The sequence below is a fragment of the Anopheles ziemanni genome, chromosome 2, assembly GCF_943734765.1.
Source record: "Anopheles ziemanni chromosome 2, idAnoZiCoDA_A2_x.2, whole genome shotgun sequence".
In the NCBI taxonomy this organism is placed as follows: domain Eukaryota; kingdom Metazoa; phylum Arthropoda; class Insecta; order Diptera; family Culicidae; genus Anopheles; species Anopheles ziemanni.
Genome location: NC_080705.1, coordinates 54,576,306 through 54,596,763, shown reverse-complemented (window position 1 = coordinate 54,596,763; position 20,458 = coordinate 54,576,306). Strand labels below are relative to the sequence as shown.

Here is a 20,458-nt window from a genome sequence, read left to right as displayed (position 1 = left end):
CAGATAAAACCAAAATTGGTTTTGTGCCAACAAACATTATGTTCGATCTGTTTCCGATTATGAAATGTTTTCGATATTTATTCGATATTTTATTCGAATCCGTTTTATGATAAAATTCAACGTTTTTGTACTATTTATGTCATAGAAACCTGCTGTTGCTAGACCAAGACCTAACAAATTTACTTATTGATTGTCAACAGTTTCATGCTTTTTTGACAACTTCTTGTCTAAACTAGACGACCTGCTTTCTTACGCCGTTGTTTAATCACACGTCAGAACAGGTGTACGTCAAAGGTAAGTAATATCAAAACAATCGACTGCAATTGTCTAGTTCCCACACAGCTGGTACGTGTTTCTTCTAATTAATTGCCAATTTGAACAACTGTTGTAGAATCATTCTATGATATTTGTAACACTTAACCAACATACTGGTATCTGAATCATTTCTTAGCATCGGTGCAAAAGTGAGTAGTTTTTAGAGAATGTGACGGAATTCCCTCATCAGTGACCTTCAGGAACTCTTCTTGTAGCTTCCGGATGTTTTATTATTGTTGCTGATTGCAATGTGTAATTCGTATCTTATCTGATGCTACCGGCATGGTTGTTTTATTTCAGGGAAACCCGTATCAAATCACAGTTTTATTTTGATAGACCATCCTACGAAAGATCCTCTTTCACCATGTTGAGAGGGAAATGCAGCATAGTGCTGCTGTCGTTGACATTGATTCTGCCGTCTGTGCTTTGTCTTCCGGTCGTGACGCAGAAGCCGAAGGCTCCAGAAAAAGAAGAAAAGCCGGAGGATAGTAATGTTGAACGAATGGAGGTAAGAAGCGGAGCCGAGGTCGAAAGTTTGTGAATATTTTCACGGATAGCAACTGGACACTGTTCGTAATTGACCCATTCCTTTTGCAGAACATTATTGAGTACAATAAGTATCTACAGGAGGTTGTGAATGTGCTCGAAAGCGACCCAACTTTTGCGGAGAAGCTTCAAAAGGCAGACGAGGCTGATATACGGGTTAGTTTTCAATCAAACTACAACTGAATTAGTATTAAAATATATGTACTTATGGTAAATAATTATTTCTGTCAGTCCGGCAAAATTGCGCAAGAGCTCGAATATGTGGGTCATCACGTTCGATCGCGTCTTGACGAGCTGAAGCGGATGGAGTTGAATCGGCTGAGGGAATTGGCAACGAAGCAGTTTGAACTGACGAACGAAATCGATCGCGATCACTTGAAGATCAGCGAGCACCTGGATCATTCGAACCCGCATACGTTTGAGATCGACGATCTAAAGAAACTCATCCATAAAACGTCCCAGGATCTGATGGAGAACGACCGACGCAGGCGGGAGGAATTCAAGCAGTACGAGCTGCAGAAAGAGTTCGAAAAGCAGGAAAAGCTACGCTCCCTCGACGAGGAACACCGGAAGGCGTACGAGCAGGAGCTGAAGCAGCAGCAAGAAAAGCACGACAAGCACGAAAAGATCCACCATCCGGGCAACAAGGCACAGTTGGAAGAGGTCTGGGAGAAGCAGGATCACATGGACGGACAGGACTTTGATCCGAGAACGTTCTTCATGCTGCATGATCTCGACGGCAATAATATGTGGGACGAGAACGAGGTGAAAGTGTTGTTCATTAACGAACTGAACAAGATGTATCAGGCCGGTGCGCCCGAGGACGACATGAAGGAGCGCGCGGAAGAGATGGAACGGATGCGCGAGCACGTGTTCCAGGAGGCGGACACGAATAAGGACGGGCTGATAAGCTTCGAGGAGTTCATCGAACAGACTAAGCGTGACGAATTCCAGAAGGATCCGGAATGGGATACGGTCGATCATCAGCAGCAATATACCCACGAGGAGTACCAAGAGTTTGAACGGCGCCGTCAGGAAGAAATTCAGCGTTTGATTGCGGAAGGCAAGCTGCCACCGCATCCCAATATGCCGAACGGTTACCACCCAGATCCGAACGTAAGACAATTGTTGCTGGTAGAGTTATTGGTTGAATAAATAATTTGTTTTTTTTTATTTCCACTTTAGGGTCAATATCAGGTGCATCCCAATGCCATTCCACAACAACACTATCAGCAACAACAACCTCCGCATTACCAACAACAGCAGCAGCAACAACAACAGCATTACCAACAGCAACAGCAGCAGCAGCAACAATTGCACCAACAGGGACCTCCACCACCCGGCTACAATCATGGCCAGCAAATAAACGTGCATCCAAATCAAGCCTACGATAATGTCGTGCCGCATAAAATTAACCCAAACCCTACTTACACTGGTCAGCAGTCGACGGTATACACTGGCCAACAGCCATCTCCGCCGCAATACCAAGGACAACCGTCGCCTCCCGCTCAACAACAGCAAAATTATCCCCAACACCAGCAGCAGCAGCAACAGCAGCAACAGCAGCAACAGCAGCAGCAATATCAAACTAATGAAATTCCACAAAATCCTCAAGGCCAGCAGCAGGTTAAAAATAATGTACAACCTAATCAACAACCTCCCCAACAACAACAACAGGTACCACAAATGAACGTACAGCAATCGCAACAGCAGCATCAGAAACTACAGCAGCAGCAAAACCAGCAGCCTCCGCAACCGGCCACTAGAAATGTGGCACCGCCACCAGCACAACAGCAAGCACCTGCCGCTGCTGCTCCAGCCCAACCCTCTGTGGTGCAACACTAGAGAGAGGTGGATACATTGAAAGCCAAATTGACGGAAAAATTCAGAACAACATAACATGTTACAATATCAAACGCCAACCATTTTATCTCCTTTTGCGTTGGTATGGTACACGGCCGTGCTACGTATATTTGTGGTACGCGTACGTTCTTCACATATAGATAGCGTTGCAGGTTCCCAATTATAATATCCAAACATAACTTTCCCTTCGACTTGCGGCCGCACTTGGTGGCTGTTGAAACGTTGTGACACTCAAACAGTACTTCTATTGACAACCTAACATACCATTATAACAAAAAACTTGAATAATACTTTGTGATGAAATTACTGTAGTATAGAAATCAATTGTGTAAAGTTGTTTTTAAAGTTTTTTTTTCAAATAAACGAATGATCAATAAAGTTGTATTCTTGATACAAGCTCGAACGCAATTGGTGTTTAATTCTAACATTTCATTTTATTTGGGGGCATTCGGTTCCTTTTAGAGTTGAAGTTGGAGAACGTCATAGTTCTTTTTTTCGTTGAGATATTTGTTTTTAACTTCAAGGATTATTATTTCACTCTGTAAGGTTACTTTATGTCCCATCAGGTTACTTTCTCCTCTATGCAGACAGTTTTACCGATATATGCCAATAGACAATTACAAAATGCTTTTTAATGTCGGATAGTAGGTATCATATGGCACAATTATCGTATATTCGTATAGTAATTTCATAATTTACTATTCAAGACTATTTGAAATATATACACTATAATACAAGCGTGTATTTTTCAATAAAATACAAATCTTCGTCAAAATGTACGAGACACGTGAGTTTTGCGATTCAAACCATAGAAATAGGTGGTAGCTTTGTTTTTGATGATGATGAGTCCCACCTCTTACCCCAACACAGGTTTGTGAATGGCAGAATCATCGTAAGATATTTGTTATAAACTAAGCAAATCACGAAGTGGTGGGATCACAGTTTTTTGATTTTTGATAAAATATAAAATTCAATTTATATAACATTGATCGGAAACAGCTCAGTTTCCAGCAAGCAAAATACTATCAATTTACAATTCTTACAAATTCATAGATGGCACACAAAGGCACATGCAATATTGGAATAACCTCTTGGGAGCTTACTTTTATATTTTTCCTTTAGCGTACGTGGAGTTTTTTTGTAGAACATGTCTCTTATTTAACTAAACTAATCAATCAATTAACTCAAAATCATATATATTGCTTCCTAATACGTCTTCTATGGATAGCTTCTCCTCTGCAATTGAATCTTTCTATTGACTAACTTCAAAGCCTGGCGCAATCAAGAACCCTTCTTTGATCGCTCGCCGCAATGCTTGCATGCCCCCTATGTTCTGTCCGCTAGCAGCCCCAACTATGGACAGTAAATCCTCTCGCACACCGGATGGTTCGGTCTCGGTTGAGATGTGATAAATGTGATATTGTCACCGACTTAAAAAAGCAGTACAAAAGGGATACAGTTTTAAATGTATAAATATGTGTATATTAATTAATGTCCACGGTAGCGAAGAAAGGAAGGAGGACCAAACAAGATTTACAATTCAAACTGCATGAAGAGAACTATTCCTTCAAAAAGTTCCTACTTCCCATCGCTTCCAACAATGGATACTACTACTTTGTGGCGCAGTTTTTTACCGTTTCATGGTTACATTGTTTTTCTCTATCCTATTGTTTAGTCCGTAGTCTTTTTTGTGTGTTCTTTTAGCCATCATTCAAGTGGCAATTGATGAGCACAAGTACTTTCACGACCATCTGCCCAGAAAGAAAGCCGGATCCTTATACTTGCATTTATTTATGTAGGTTGTGTATATGTGGGACGACTTCGTCTTAGATGTGCCTGATAGTTTCGTTCCAATACATATATTTCTGTTGCTCCATCGCGCGTTTCGTTACACAATAGTACTATAAGCTCTAAGTCATCTTGTTCTCTTTGTTATGCGGACTGTGAAAGTACATAAGCACGACGAAGTTCCTATTCTGCTTCCGCTGTAGAGCCAGTGTTAGTAATGTATTTATGCTTACAGATTTAGGCATATGATAAGTGTTTTTATCCTGCTTTTCATCGTTTTAATTATTTTTCATGACTTCAATTTTTTTAAAGTACCAACATTGCAAACGAACGCGTTTGCTAACAGTGGTTGAAAACAAACTTTTATCACAAAAGCAAAAATAAGCTCTGAAAAAGGCGATGTAAATTTCAACAAAGTCTTTCAGCCGACACCGGTCCACTATTTCGGAATTGAAGAAAATGGACACCATTTCATTCTTCCTCCTTACGGTGTACGGTGGTTGACTGTTTGCAAATAACCAGGGTTTCACAAAATCACAAATATTGCACGGGCTTCAATAATTTTCAACAAAAAGATTTCGTTTGTTACTGAATTAGTCGGGATAACAAGAGTTTGACAAAAAAAACAACAAATTGATTCAATTAGTTTACCGTACCATTGACAACTTTACTTAGAAACTTTCTTCTTTCGTGATAATTCAGTTCCAAAGGGCTCTAATAGTAGTTGCGATAATCATCTTTCAAAAGCAACAAGTGTTAGAAACATTCAGTACCTTAAAAAATAGTATGAACGCATTCGATTGGTTTGCATTAACTTTTTCCATTCCTTTTTTATCATCACACGCAATGACGGTATAAAAGAAAAGAAAATCAATATCTCATTATTCTGCTCGCGCAGATGGAGATTCTGCGAATACCTATACTTCAGTCGGGAAACAAGTTTTTCTTTATCAATACGGGTTTCGTTAAAATATTATGAAGCTGATGCGAATACTCAAAGAACCTGTTCAATATATATACATGAATATATAAAAAACGGTTCAAAATCTAAAACTTGCTTCATTCTCATGTATCGAAAAGTACGTTTGTTTAGGGTTTCATTATGAGGTTTCAGTTAAAAATTGTAAGAAACAAAACAAAAGCATAATGGGAAAAATACTTCAAGGGAGGGAATACAGATGATACTTATCGGTAGCTAAATACAGTAAGGCAAAACATAAACGACGGCACTCGGTTGATGACTCGGGCTGTGTTTCGGCGTTGATCGTGGCTCAACAGGCAGCCAAGAGTAGTTTGCTATTTGACGGGGTTGATGCCTTTGCTATGGCCATTCGTACGGGGCGGGGTCGACACTCTTACCGTCGGATGTAGCTGGTTGGACGAGGTAGGCCGCTGCGCACCGACGGTGGTCGTATAGCCGACGGTGGCCTAAGGCCGGATGGTTTTGCTGCACCGGTTCCAGCCGTCGGTTGCTTCAGTCCAGAGCTGGGCTGTAGTGACACTGGTCCTCCACTCGTGGCTTGCGAGCCCTCACCTGTCGCCCCGTGAAGGTAAGTGGTAAGTCCGGCTGCACCGGTCCCATTAAGTTTCGTTAGCATACCGTTACTGACGCCACCGCCACCAGCGCCCGCACCACCGCTGACGTCTTCGATACTATTGGTTCGGGTGGCACTGGCAATAGGCAGATGAGGTTGTTGTACATTGTTCGCTATGCTTTGACTATCTACACGGTACAGACTGCCTCTAGAGCTAGCGGATGAGGATGAGAGGCTCTACACAGGATCACACACGGATGACGGACGATGTGGAAGAATAAGGAGCGGGGTTGGTAGGTGGACATCCGTCAAGGGGACGCGATTATAAAAAGGGAAAAAATGAAATACAAAAAAAGATATGAGTACAAAATTCAAACATTTACGAATATCTTATAGCTACAGGGATTGTTTGAAATGTTGTAGAGAATGCACCACCCAATCTATACAAAAAAGAAAATAATTGATTTTCACAAGTGACCCCAATCAAACATCTGCTGTATGTCACGCCTTTTGGCGCAATTGGTGGGCTTTTACCAAAATTCACGTGTTTATAAGACACTCCCAAGAGGAAAATTAAGTCATACAAGAAACACAAACATAGTAGTACACAAATAGTGTGATTATTTGACAATGAAAGGAGATATATTTAGATAACTACATGATCATCTGTAGAGTTTGCAATCAAAAGCAGCTTAACAGCATAATAAGAAATCTTATGGAATACAAGTTCATTTTTGATGACGATCGCCAAGGAACCTCAACAGCTCGTTGGCGAGCGTCATCATTCATAATCACGTTAGTCATGAAAATGAACATTCATTTTGATCGTTTTTTGTATCATTTTTTTTAAGCGACACGATCTACTAAGCACATTTAAAGCATAAACCATGCAAGAATAGTTCTAAGGTAAATTAACAGAACAAATGTGGGGTAAACTACACGTCATACTAATTCATACGAACACGAAAATAAAATTATAAAAATGGGGATCCGTATGAGATGGAAAAGTTTGAAGCATCGCTAAAAACTCGTGGCTGTAAATTATCAAAAGTCACAATCCATAGTAAAATTGCATATTTTAAATATAATTTTTAAACAAAGCCTTTGTTACGGGCGGACGATAAGTCTCGCTCAACATAAAAACATACAAAATTTCAAAAATAAATTGAAGTCATAGCAAAAGGTTCGATCAGGTTTAGGACGAATGCAAGGAGCAAAAACAAACTGCGATTACCGCTGTTTAGCATGAAAGGAGCGCCCAAGTCAAATGTAGATTATGGACAATGGAACGATAGTTACTTTCGGTACCAAGTGCAATCGATGACCAAAATACACTTGACTTCCCGGTACGATGCATCGGGAACGAGAGCAGCATACTTGCAACGACAGCGTTTAACGCGTGATGCATCAGACTTATTCAAGTGTGAGAGGTTAACAGGGAACGCGAGATCGGTTACGGTTTATGATCATAATATTCTTATCACATATTAGAAACGATATCAAGAAGCGTAATAAGCACGGTCTGGTTAAGAATCTCAGCGCAGCTAGAATCAAACAAACGAAGATTTAAGCTGTTTATGAAATCACGTGACGAAACTATACTAGGGACACATTTCTCACAAGGAGAAAACGAGTTGATTAGAAGGATGGATCGCGTAGCAATCTGATGGAGGATCAAACGTTGCTCCCATGCTGCGCATGTAATCACAAATTCTACAGCGAGATCTTCTATCTCGTTCAGACTCTTTAGATAATGGGAGCAGGACTTGTATATTAAATGCTTTCAGGGGTCCGAGTCCGAAACTAGCTAGTTCTATTGGTAAAATCTTTTGACTGAATTTCCTCAAGTTACGGCCCGGACCTAAATTTATTGCAAGATTTTCCTCCAAGGACTCTTTCTAAAGAGTTTCTTAGAGCTTCCTCCTACGTCGGCATAGCCACAGTCACGGCTCGGACCTATGCGCTTGAAACGAGGACCAAAGGTGTCGTGTTGAAAACGACCAGCGTCGCAACCAAATCCACTTCGATACAGCTTTTGTAACTAAAAAGTAATTGATCAGAGCAACAAATAATGCTCCATAAAATCCTATAATTATATTTTAAAAGTTATGTATCCATAATCTGTATTTGTGGTCGTAACTCTTCTTATTATCTTTTTTTTTTTGCATTATTCATTAAAAATAAAACTAAATTTAGTTCTTACTATAAACTATTTGTACACCTAGGTAGTTAACAAACAATTACATTCTATGATACTGGTGTGTCATGAGAAAACATTCTATTGATTATGCGCAGCGAATTTTCACATTTGGAAAGTACTACTCACATTGATGGACTCGTTGTCGGAATCCGGGTGCTTACGATGGGTGCTATAGCTGAAATATCCTGATGATGGTCGAACCAGCCCGAGCCGGGACGTTTTGGCGATGCCGCCGGCTGCTGTGCGCATTTGTACGCCACCGGAAAGCTACAGTGGCCAAAAATGGAAACATATACATACATATATTGCAGCATGAGGTATTAGAATGCTTCGTTTACTAATTATTGTAATTGAATTTTGGTTGTCTCAACGAGACCTATCAATACCGTTTGATTCCTAAAGGGGAAAGGGAGCGTAGCTGATTTCCGATTGCAGTTGTGTTATGGGTTTAAGGATTTTTTTTAATCAGGTACCGCCGGGAGTGAGGGAAAACTTGAAAAAATAGTAAACCATCGTAAAAAGCTAGTGGAATCTAATCAGAATAGTGTTATTTTAGGAAAAATAAAATTGGTATACTTTCTTGCTTCCAAACCAAATTATAAAAACATTGCATAACAAGAGGACATTCAAGAACAAAAAAGGGGGAAAGGGAAACCACCCAAAGCCCACAGAAAAAATCTACAATTTGTATGTAAAACATATATAATCCCCCTCCCCTCCCTCCCCTCCACCATACCAGTTGAAAGCAATGGGAAGCCAAAACCAAAACCCGAAAATCAATTCGCTGTTAACACGGGTTGTTCACCGTTTTCAGCGCCTACTAATGGTAACTAGAAAAAAGAAGCCCAAAAGAAAGGAAATCAACATAAAACATCATAAATACAAACGAACACGTACAGTGGTGGTGGTAGTAGTAGTAGTAGTAGTGGTAGTAGCACTGAGAGCAGCCTGATTTGCCATCGCAGGGCCGGATTGCTGGTGGCCGGACAGTGATTGATTTGTCGGTCGCATCAGCGGTAAGCTGGCACGGCCCGCCGGAGAAGCAACTCCTTGGCCCGACATCCTTGCCATGGGCGACTGGTGCAGTAGTGATGAGCGCTGCTGCTTTGAGGTGTTACTTTTCAGCTACAAAACGGACACAGTACCGCAAAATGGGCGATCGGTCGCGCATTAATGTTAGTGCACACGGATAAATTAAATCAACAGCAAGGAAAAAGAAACCACACACAACACACGGCCGGTAGAGACGGACAGGACAGACCCTTCTAGGAACCCCTTCTGCCGAAACATTCACCAGTAACCACACGGAACCACGGATACCCGCAGCCGTTAGCAGCCAGAGATGATCTTGTCGGAGGCATCTAGGGCATGGTCTGAGCGGATTTGGCGCCGGTCGATGCAATGTGCGATGTGACGAATGAGGTGCGTGCGTGGTGGATATAAGAATGGTTCACTGATGGGTAGGATAGCATATGTGTTTTTGTCTTCTTGTCCTAATCCTTCCAGTCGGAAAAGATAGATTGACAAAATCAAACGTAAAAGTTTGTTTGTATGATACATTAGAATGGAAAGAATGTATGATACATCAGCACGGTAAGTGCAAGGACACATTTTACTTCAACGCCCTAAATCGTTTTGACATTGGGCAACATGTTAAACTTGTTTGGACCGTAAAAATTTGAAAACAATTGATTAATTGATTCACTAGATTCGAAAACGTTTGGCGAATAAAAAGAAAGTTAATTAAGAATTTATCATCGCTATGCATTCAACATTTAAAATTCAATCCGTTATTGCGATTTCGATTCTCTACAGAAGACAATCAACAAATAAGGTAAAACTGCTTTCTGATGCAGAGCTAAAACCAGCTTGCATTGATCTTCAAGAGAAGTTCCTTCATATTATGGTAATTTTATGTATGTGTGTAGATTTTTGGTTAAATTACTCTTTTTAATTACTCAGCAAATGTAAATTGCAAAATGATCAAGCAAACTCGTAACGTAAGCAAAAATTAACGAGCAAAACAGGAAACACATTCACGACACGCAAGTAATAAATTGGAAACAAAATAAATAACTGGGAAGGTCGATGAGGTCGATGAGGTTGGTTTTGGTGGAGATGAGGATGAAAATGGCCATGAAAATGATATTTATCGCCCCAAAAGAATGTACCTCCGTGTTGCTGGAATTGTGCTTGAGCTTCAGTTGCAGCGCAGATGAACCGTGTAGTTTCGAGAGGTTGCTGCTGGATCCGCCATATCCACTGCTTTGTCCAAAGGTAAGACTATGATAGGACTTGGACTTTGTTCCCATCGGTGACTTCAGGGCTTGGGGTGGATTGGACTGCTGTTGCTGCTGATACTGCTGGTTCCGTTGGTTTTGCAGGCCAAACTGCGAGTATCGGCCCGTCCCGATGAGTCCACCGCTTCCACCGCCCAATTTGGACATTGTCGCAAGGCGGGATGCCGGTGCTTGTTGTTGTTGTTGCTGTTGAAGCGATGGTTCCTGGTGATGCTGCTGGAAGTAATCGTCCTCACGCTGCTCCAGGCAATCCGTGGAGCTTGATTTGTGGCCCAGCGGTAGCGTAAGTTCCTTTCGCTGGATACCGATGCCGTGCGGATTCGTCGCTCCACCGGCACCATAGACACGTGGCTTCGTGAGGGTACTACGGAGTCTGCTTTCACCGAGCTGACTGGGTCGAACCAGGCCCGACTGTGGTGGGGGTATTGCTTGCGGTTTCTTAAACACATCATCCTCATCCTTGCGGAGGTCAGTCTTCATCGTTAGGTTCTGATTGCCACCGGCGAGAAGCCTACTGTTCATTCCCGGTACGCCGGCGCATTTTTGTGTATTATGATCCATCTTGCTGAAGGCACTACTGTTGCTATTATTACCGGCCGAGACAAACTGCCCATTGGTTTCGACACCACCGAGCGGTTCCGCCGCCTGCCCGAGCTCCTGATCCACATCGGGAAGGGCCGGACCCAGTGAATCGTCTCGCTTTCGCCCCAGGCGTATCGTCTTGAAACGATCCCGGTTTTTGCGATCGTACGCTTCTACCTCACTTGCAGTAGAAGCGGGATCGGCCTCTCCCCCGGGTGTCTCTTCTGTACCATTTGTTACCGTCGTGTTGATCTGTTGCTGCTGTTGCTGGTGTGGTGATAAGTTTAGGTGAACGTCCTCATTATACCTACTTCTGCGGTTTAACAGTCTATCGCTTCCATTCGACGAAGACATGCTCTTCGTTATCGAGTCGGCCAGCTTATTGTCCGATGGTTCCAACGTAGCGCCACTACCATCGAGGGGTGCTTGCTGATGCAGCTTACGCTTCATCTCATCCTGCTGTTGCTTTTCCAGATTAATCCTTGAGTGACGCTTTTTGATGTTATCGAGCGACTGGCGAAGCTTGTCGTTTTCGCCCGTGCGCCGCACATCCGCCGTCAGCGATTCAAGCATCTCATCGAAATCGATCCCACTGTGTTCACTTTCCATTATCGATCTCTCGAACAGCTCAAAGTGCTGCTGCGAGATACGCTTTTCTGTCTCCAGGAAGTTTGCCATATCGGGTCCACCACCACCAGTTGAAACCCCAGTTGCCGTCGTCGCTGCCGGCAGGGATGGAAGCCGACGGATTTGAACATCGTAATCGTCCGTTTCCAGATCGACCAGCATGTCGGTAGCGGCAAGCGGCTCATCGGTGGCCGCATCGAATGTCGCGTTACGCAAGTCGTGTTCCAGGTTGCGGCTGCGACGAATGGCATTTCGACCACCGGTAATACTCTTCCTACCAGGTACTATGCTGATCGGAGAGATGTCGGGAATTGCTGGAATTCCTTTCATCTGCGCGTAGGGTCCATGGAACGGAGTGGATTGAACTAATTGGGAGCTGTCTCCGTTCAGCACGGACATCCCGTTTGGTGTATCCTGGCCACGCGTCCGTTCCAGTTCCGTACCGTCATCACCATTTTCTCCGATCGTTGGCGGCCGCAGTGGACTATCTTCCTGGATGTCGGCGGCAGTTTCCTCCTCGAACGTTCCATTCCGAGGCCGACGCTTAAAGGTACGACCGTATGGGATGGCTGGAGGTGGTGTGACAGAAGATGCCGCTGAATCAATATCAATATCTCCACCATCTTGGGTGAAATTGATCAACCGTACGTCATCTTTCGTGATCGTTCGATTAGCTCGCACAAACGTACCGTTGGACGCCGCCCCACCCACCTGCTCGTCTCCAACGATTCCAAAGGTACTGTTCATGACAGTGTGCTTATCACCGCTGGTCGCCGATGCCAACTGACCGTCAAATGTATGCTCGTTAACCGGTAGCACCGGGCAAGCATCCAGATCGACGTTCGGTAAACCCTCAAATGTTTGGTTCAACGAAGACCGTGGTTTTCGGTAGGTGTTGAAATTTCTCGGTCGCCGCGCATCATACGTTCCACCGCCATTGATAAGCGTGCGGCCTAGGCGAGTCTCTTCGTCCAAACCGGCCGGTGGTTCGGCCGGCATGTGAAACGTTTCATTTGCCGGTGCGGAGTTGGTCGTAACCGTCGTGTTCCCGTCGCCGGCGATCTGCGGTGCCAGATCGTCCTCGAAGGAAGACTTACTCGAACCGGCCATCACGCCCGAGGCGCTTCGATCACCAGCCTTTCCCAAACCACTCTCGTATGAGTTCTGCATCGTACTAACACCCGACACGCTCTCGATCGCGTTCAGGTCCGTGCGGGAAATGTTGCAGTCTTTCGTGAGCGTACTTTCGTCGTCCAGACAGAGGTTCTCCAACCGCTGCCGGTCTTCGATCACGCTGTACAGGTTGTAGCCGTTGTAGCTGGCGTTCGCCACGGTAGTGACGTTCAATCCGCTTGCAGCCGACCCATCGTCGCTACCGTTTAGCAGACAACCGACGCTGCTGAAGTCACCGCTCGTGATCAGGCTGCTGCTGTTCATGATCCGATCGTTCGTCGAGTACTCCATCGAGTTCATGATCGAGCACGGGGGCGATACATCGTTCAGCCAGCTACGCTGCATGAGCAGCCGGTTGCCGGTGGCCGATGTGGCCAGGGCGGTCGGCGTCACCGGGCCTCCGATTTGGACGTTCAACAGGGGCGATGATCCGTTGCCTGCCAGCTAAAAAAGGGGACCAAACCAAACACAGGAAGTACGCGATTAATAAATAGATTCTCCTGGAAGAAGATGCGTTTTATTTACCAACCTCATGCTGAGACGACGAAGAGAGGCCATTACTGTCCGTCGATATGCTGCTACTGTTGAGCAGGCTTGACTCTAGTCTTTTCTTCGGTCTCGTGAATGTTCCCGTGTCGAGGAATCTGGGACCTAAAACGGAGCAAAAGAAGTTAAAACAAAATTAATATCCAAAATATACAAATGGGTTTGTTAAATTGAATGAGTTGTCGAAGGAAATTAAATGTGTATGCTTTCTTTTTGTAAAAGTTTCACACAATCGAGGATGGGTGTAATTAAATACATCCTATCAAATTTCATGGCCTGTGGGGTCAGTTAATGTATCATGAATCACCAATTAGGATAATCTCTAACTGCAATGAACGAAGTCGAGAAGGATTAATGACTCTCGGGCGAATACAAACAATACTTACTGCTACCGTTTGTAGCCAGTAGCTGCTCCTTCTCGCCCAGTGTATTATCGCTCTCGTCACGCTTGAGCCATTTCTCGTCATAATGACTCATATTATCACACTCAGAAGCTAGTTTATCTATGACAAAAATAAAATATTTTTTAATCACTGATTGTAGTGAATGTTTCAACTATTATAGCATTACATATACAGAAAAGTTTTAAATGAAATGCTACAATAAATGGATCACCGATCGCTATAAACTCGAATTCGAACTGCCGGTTATAGCAATAGCATTTAAACTCTACCGTTCTAACGCGCTAAATAGTTTGATCTTTTTCCGAAATATTTTTCATTATTATCTTCTAAAATAGTATAAGTAAGACTCGACAAAGGAACAACGTTTGTGCCATAACATTACAATATTGGTTTCAAACAAAACATGCCAATTTCGTAACGTTTCATATAGCTTTTCAATCGATTAGATTTTGACTTAATATTTTTACATTGGTCGATTACAATGAACTTATTTGAAATGTGTGCCAAAATCATCAAATAAGGAAAAAAGTTACCATACCAGGATGACGAATGACTTGAAATCGTAACCTAACTGTAAAGAAATAGCTACGATAAAATGTACAAAAAATAATAACAACCCGACTCGATTAGATTTTTATTGTTCTCATTCCATTTCGTACCTCGAGAATGCCTTATTTTAGCACGTTATCGATTTAGGAAACAACCTAAGTGCAACCCCTAACTGGTAGAGGGAAAAAGTTCTTCGCCGTTCCGTAAATTGCTATATTTGGCAGTACCTCCGTATGGGCACCGGAACCAACGTTGCGCTGCTATCACCTATGGCGGACGGTCCATCAATCAGTCAGATAGCGAACCCGATATAGGCATCCGTTTGCAAACCACAATCAGCTGATCGGTTTGAAATATAGCAAAACGGAAACCGCTGGTACCTTCCTTCCCCGTCTACAGGAGAACGTTAAACCAGGCATCGAAATGTCACCGTGGCACGGTAGGAACCGTAGCTGGGCGCTAGGAATGCCACCGTGTGCGCGAACCGTTTGACGGGTTGGCAATAGTTCCACAATGGATTAATTGTCCGTCCGCCTCGACGCCGACACTCTCGACGAACTGGCACCGCTTTTGGCGCGGGGGTAGTCGATTTCCATTTTCTGCTCGCGACCCAGGGCCAAAGAATTAACCCGGCACCATAAAATGGGCGGTTTGCAGGGAGCTGGAAAAAATTTCAACCCCCTGTGTAACTGTGTAAACTGCGAGGGAAGTTGCTTTGCCAAGTATGGAACCAAGAGCTGCAACTTAATGCCCGTCACATTCCCTTGCTGTGTTTTTTTTAATTTATCACTTTTCTCCCCAAGTAAATTATACACTTTGAGCAAGGGAGTGTTTTATGTTAGGTATTGTATTACTAACGCAACACCCACTTGAATACTTCAGTATTGTTTAATCTTACTTTCGAGATTGACAAATAAAATAATGATACAATAAAAAAACGTACAACTTCAAACTGGTTTGCCTCTGTCGTATGAATGAAACTAAGAGTACTCCAGGTACAGAAATCGATACGATCCAAGAACGAGTTTGATTTCCTTCGCCGGGGGCAGCAGGTTCGATGCGGTCAAGAAGGACACCGGTACGCGATAACCGAGCCCTGCCGAATGATGCCGTCGAGAGAACGAACAGTCTGCAAAACCATGGTGCCAGCATATGATGAGCTTTGCGAAGCTGTTTTCGCTCGAGCCCACGGATTTTCCAACACATTCGCAACACCTCTCTCGCACGCTGGAGATTGTAGGTTTTTGCAGAGGCGTTTAGCAATTCGTTAACCTTGGTCGGTGACGCTTCGGCGAAGGCCCGTTGCCACCGTAATGGCGACCAACAAAGAACTGTCGCGAAGAAAACAAGTGTAACCATTCGAAGTCTCTTAAGCCACTCATTGGCAGGTTAATGATTAAAGCATACAGTTTGGCTCGATTACTGTAGCTTTATCAGCATGTTAACGATTGTCAACACATTTTATTTATTATAATTGATTTTAGTCGAACTCGCATATAGGTTTATCAACATTATAAATCTCACAAAATCTCGGGGTCCGCGACAGCCGAGCGGTAGCGCCGGTTAGAAAATCGGCCCATGAGCGCCGGGGCTCACCACCTCGACGGCGTGGGTTCGAATCCCATCCGAGACCGGACCCTCCCCAGTACGAGAGGACTTGACTATCCACGTACAGCAGGGAAACAAGTCGGGCAGGCATGACCATGACCAAAGAGGTCGTTACGGCCAAGAAGAAGAAATATAACAAAAAATAGTTTATTCTCGCGTGTACAACATCACCGTTGAATCGCAGTATTTTGACCAAATTTGCTTTTAAAAGTGTTTTGTACCAATTAATCTTTTTATGGAATTTTCGTATGCTATCCACAAGTTAATCGATCAAATTACTCCGATTTTTTAAGGAGAAATTATGCTATTATCGCAATCGATGCTTTCGTTTTGTTGAAAGTATCGTCACTTCGATCATCATTTATTACATAATAGTCATATATAACTAATTTTGAATTGACAGAAGTTCAGGTCCGTAGAGGTAATGCAATGCAAAAACAGAAAACTTTTTTTGAAAAATATTGCAGCATAATAAGCCAACCAGCTAATGTGGCACATCAGCATCAATAAATTTAAGATTATTTATATGTAACAAACACATAATCGGCCTGTTTCAACTTCATTTTTATCGAATCATACTATAAATGTATACATTGCATCCAGTTTCTGTAGAACCATTTAGTAAAGCTATAATATGTACCTAAAAACCAATCCATTGATGGTGCTTCTGCTCATATTGAGCGAAAAAAATGATTATACACACACTAGTATACAATTTGTCAGATCTAATATGAATTTAACTAATCAAGTTACAATAAAAGTCTTTCATTAAAAAAATTTAGACAATAAAGCTAGAGTTACTAGTTTAGACTAGATAAAAAATAAAGCTAGATTAAATAAATGTTTTACAATGAACGGAAATAGTTATTGAAACCACTTTTAAGATGCTGAAACAGATGGAATCGTAAGTTGCTTTATAGAAACTTTAGATTTTAGTATTAAAGGTGGCTCATAGAATCTGGACGCGTGTGTAAGCACACATACTCAATATGCTTGCATGCAATGTTCAACAAAGCTGTCTGGAATTTGTTATTGTATCTGAAGCAATAAATAATGTTTATATCAGTTATCTTAAATATAGCGAAAACAATGGAAAACACACCGAAAGAGAGGAAAAATCCCACAGAAATTCGTGACCTAGGTGAGACCTCTTCAGTTGGGGGATGAAGTTACCTTGTTTCAGGCTCACGCTGGCATCACTGCCGAAGCTCTGGTTGATGAGGGTGTTGCCACCGCTGCTGTTGTTGCTGGCCCAGCTGTTGGTGGAGGCCGGCGGTTTGTTGTTGCTGCTGCCGCCGCCGCGTGTTTCCCATTGTTTCAAAATTGCAAACACTTCATCTTCATCAATCCATTCCGACTCGAGGAAACTGTGGTGGTGGTGGAAGAAAGGAATTAAAAAAGAAGGCGGTTTAGTTAGAGGCAAAAACAAGCGTAAGTCACTTGACGAAAACAAAGCGAAGGCAAGGGAGAGACTAAGATGTTGTTATGTTGCACAAGCGGCCGGAGACGCTGGTTTAACCTCAATCCATAATAAGGGTAGTATCCGCTACCATCGCACATCGATGTACAGCAAAGCAACGCCGGTCTTGCATATCCCATTGCGCTTCGGATGAATGCATTGCGAAAATAAAAACTGTTCGCATCGCACTATAAACGAACTTACATCTTCCATCCGGTATGGCCTAGTTTTTGTTTTATGCGAAGCAAAAAAAAACATTCCTCCAAGACGGAAAAGCGATAACATAATCTCTTCGGCATGATAGCGTTATTAGATCAGAAAAAACTATACACTCAAACAATGCTTACTTTCCCGACCTTCATCAACCGATGTTCACGTTACACTGATCGACGGTAAATGGAAACAGATGGAAATGGATAACGTAATTGATGATGATGATAAGTGTCATACTTCCGAATGAGCCTAAAGTTTAAAAGATTGCTGTAGAGTAAATTATCTGTTTTATGAACATAAATTTATGTGGTTGCAAAACAACAGCTAAATCCTGTTTTAATGCTCCCACAATTTAAAACAGTATATTTTGATTCACCATAAAAAACTCGGTTTGTTCAATGAATAAAAGCAATGCAATTGTGTTTAATTGCAACATTAAATTACCATACGCTATTTGAAATTTCGAATCGATAAGAGTGATTCATGCAAAAGGTTACCAACTGCGGTTTCTTTACACACAAGGAAAAAGGTAGAACAAATCCCTTACATTGGTGGAACCTTGCATACTCGCAGATGTGATTCAAATTAAGTTATTTCGTATTATCCGACATTAGTCAACCATGGCGAAGAATGACAAAACTGGTGGAGAATAAAAAAAATCTATTCAAAGATCAATTGCTTTGCTCGCCACAATAGAGATTTTATGGAGATGAATTCATTTGCCTAGCAAAACGCGGTACTCTTATTATCTTCCTTCGGTCAATAAAAGTCCCAGCACAACATCTAACATCATTGTCGTATCGGATTTCATAAGCGAAAATCGATCGAACGAAGATGCCTCGAAGGCGCTTCGCACGGAACAATGAGCCGAGCGCAACCAGTACCAGACTGGTATGACACACCCGGAACGTAATGTAATGGACGAGGAGACCCAACCAGTCATGGTTGCTGTATACTACAGTAAGGAAGTATGCGCACAGAGGAGTGCCAAATGGAAAGCGCACGGAATTTTGAAGGTAAAAAACCAGAGGGGGAAATTACTCGATTACTAGTTTTAAGCTACACTGGTTGAATAATTGAACTCCTAATTTGAAATCAAATGATTGTTATTGGTTTAACCTGAATGCTTAAGATAATTCTATATGAAACCATACGATGAGCATCTCCGGGTAAGTTATGCATGTTGTCTGGAAAACTATATATCGGATAGTGGAAATTAGAGTTTATTTAGCTAACCTTTAATTCAATTTTTCATAATCTATTATACATTTTAGCTTTTTCATGTATGGAGTTTTGTGAACACTAAAAAATTCGACCAATAATAAACCGTCGATTCTGAAACTTTACACATATTAAGTTTAAGCACTGCAGATGTTGATGAAGGTTTGTTTGATCGCTATTTTATGATAAAATCATCTAAATTTTTCAGTTGAAATTCAATTTTATTAACATAAACGAAAACAAGCATGTACACACGTGTCAATGTGTATCCACCAAAGTTATACAACAGGGTTTATACAACACGGGGAACCCGATAAAATATCAACCATTTGAAATAACGACATTGTAGGTATTAAATTAAAACATAATTTTCAAGTAAAGGGTAAAAAACGTAACTATTTTCTGAACCCTTTCTTCACCAAGCATCGCCGGGGCATCAAGCTAGCATATTTACTATAAATCAAGTTTTTCAAACACGTATCCTTACACAGCTATGAACAATGCAAATAGATAACTAAAAATAAAAGGAAGTCGTAGAATAGAAGAACTTCTTTGGAACAAACGATCTAGAATAAAATCATAAATTGGTTCAAGTCATCCAATTATTTAAAAACAAATACTTTTTAAATCGAATAATACCCGTAAACTTACCTCTCTGGTATTAACTCATCGCTACTGAAACTATCCGATACATCCATTTTTTCCAGATGGTCCTGCTAATCAGGAACAGGATGTTGTCGACCCTATCGGCACTTTCACTGCCAATTTCCGCCGCAAGCCACCAACCCTCCTGCCGCCGATGGTAGGATGCCACCTTCGGTAGAACGAATTTTCTCCGTTGCTGCGTTCTGGCATATACGGCAACGGGCAAAAATCGTATTCCACTAGTCTCGCCACACTGTTTTCACTTCGATATGGATTAGGATTTCCTTTTGCTTCTTTTTTATCGCACTGTTATACTTTTTCACTATTTTTCATGAGACTCAAATAGAAAAAAGACTGCTGATTGTGCAAACACTTTCACGCACAGGAACTTGAGTTGAGGAGCTAGATACATAAAATTCGGCTGCGAATAGTGATGAGCTGTTAGATTTAGCTGATTGTGAAAACAAATCATAAACTATCTACATATTTCATTCTGCAATTGTCAACGCTTCCTACGATTCCCTAAGAAACCATTTAATGAAACATCATAACGACCAACTACTCTTCTCTGCTTGTTTGACTATAGCTTCTCTGTTTGTTTGACGGACAGTTTGCTAAAACTATCCCAAGAAATAAATATGGAGATCTTTGCTATAACCTAAATTACAATCGAGTGGGAGAAACCTGCCTCAAAGAAAGGGTTTCCCTTTCCTGAGCTACGATACAAACAGTGATCAATTTGCTTACGAACGAAACCACCATCCACCTGAAAGTGGGAAGTGAAAAAGTAAAAGCTTCGCTTGATTCGGCTGAAGTACGTAGTCGCCAATGAACGGCTGGCGATTGATCGATCTGCATAAGGTGACAGTTCCGATGGTTGCAAC

The 20,458-nt window shown here is 42.1% G+C and overlaps 2 protein-coding genes across 2 annotated transcripts; one reads left to right on the top strand and one right to left on the bottom strand.

Moving 5' to 3' along the window:
- Positions 1 to 621: 621 nt before the first annotated feature.
- Positions 622 to 3,025, top strand: LOC131284312 (nucleobindin-2). The gene is made up of 4 exons (XM_058313170.1): positions 622 to 823; positions 913 to 1,017; positions 1,093 to 1,977; positions 2,047 to 3,025. Exons 1-4 carry the CDS (start codon positions 680 to 682, stop codon positions 2,704 to 2,706), a joined length of 1,794 nt encoding a protein of 597 aa, XP_058169153.1. The 5' UTR covers positions 622 to 679; the 3' UTR covers positions 2,707 to 3,025.
- Positions 3,026 to 5,212: 2,187 nt separating this feature from the next.
- LOC131282331 (uncharacterized) lies at positions 5,213 to 19,964 on the bottom strand. Its single transcript, XM_058311763.1, has 6 exons — positions 19,581 to 19,964; positions 17,210 to 17,403; positions 13,459 to 13,580; positions 10,419 to 13,373; positions 8,374 to 8,514; positions 5,213 to 6,284 (listed from the first exon to the last, which is right to left on the bottom strand). Exons 1-6 carry the CDS (start codon positions 19,625 to 19,627, stop codon positions 5,868 to 5,870), a joined length of 3,876 nt encoding a protein of 1,291 aa, XP_058167746.1. The 5' UTR covers positions 19,628 to 19,964; the 3' UTR covers positions 5,213 to 5,867.
- Positions 19,965 to 20,458: the final 494 nt, after the last annotated feature.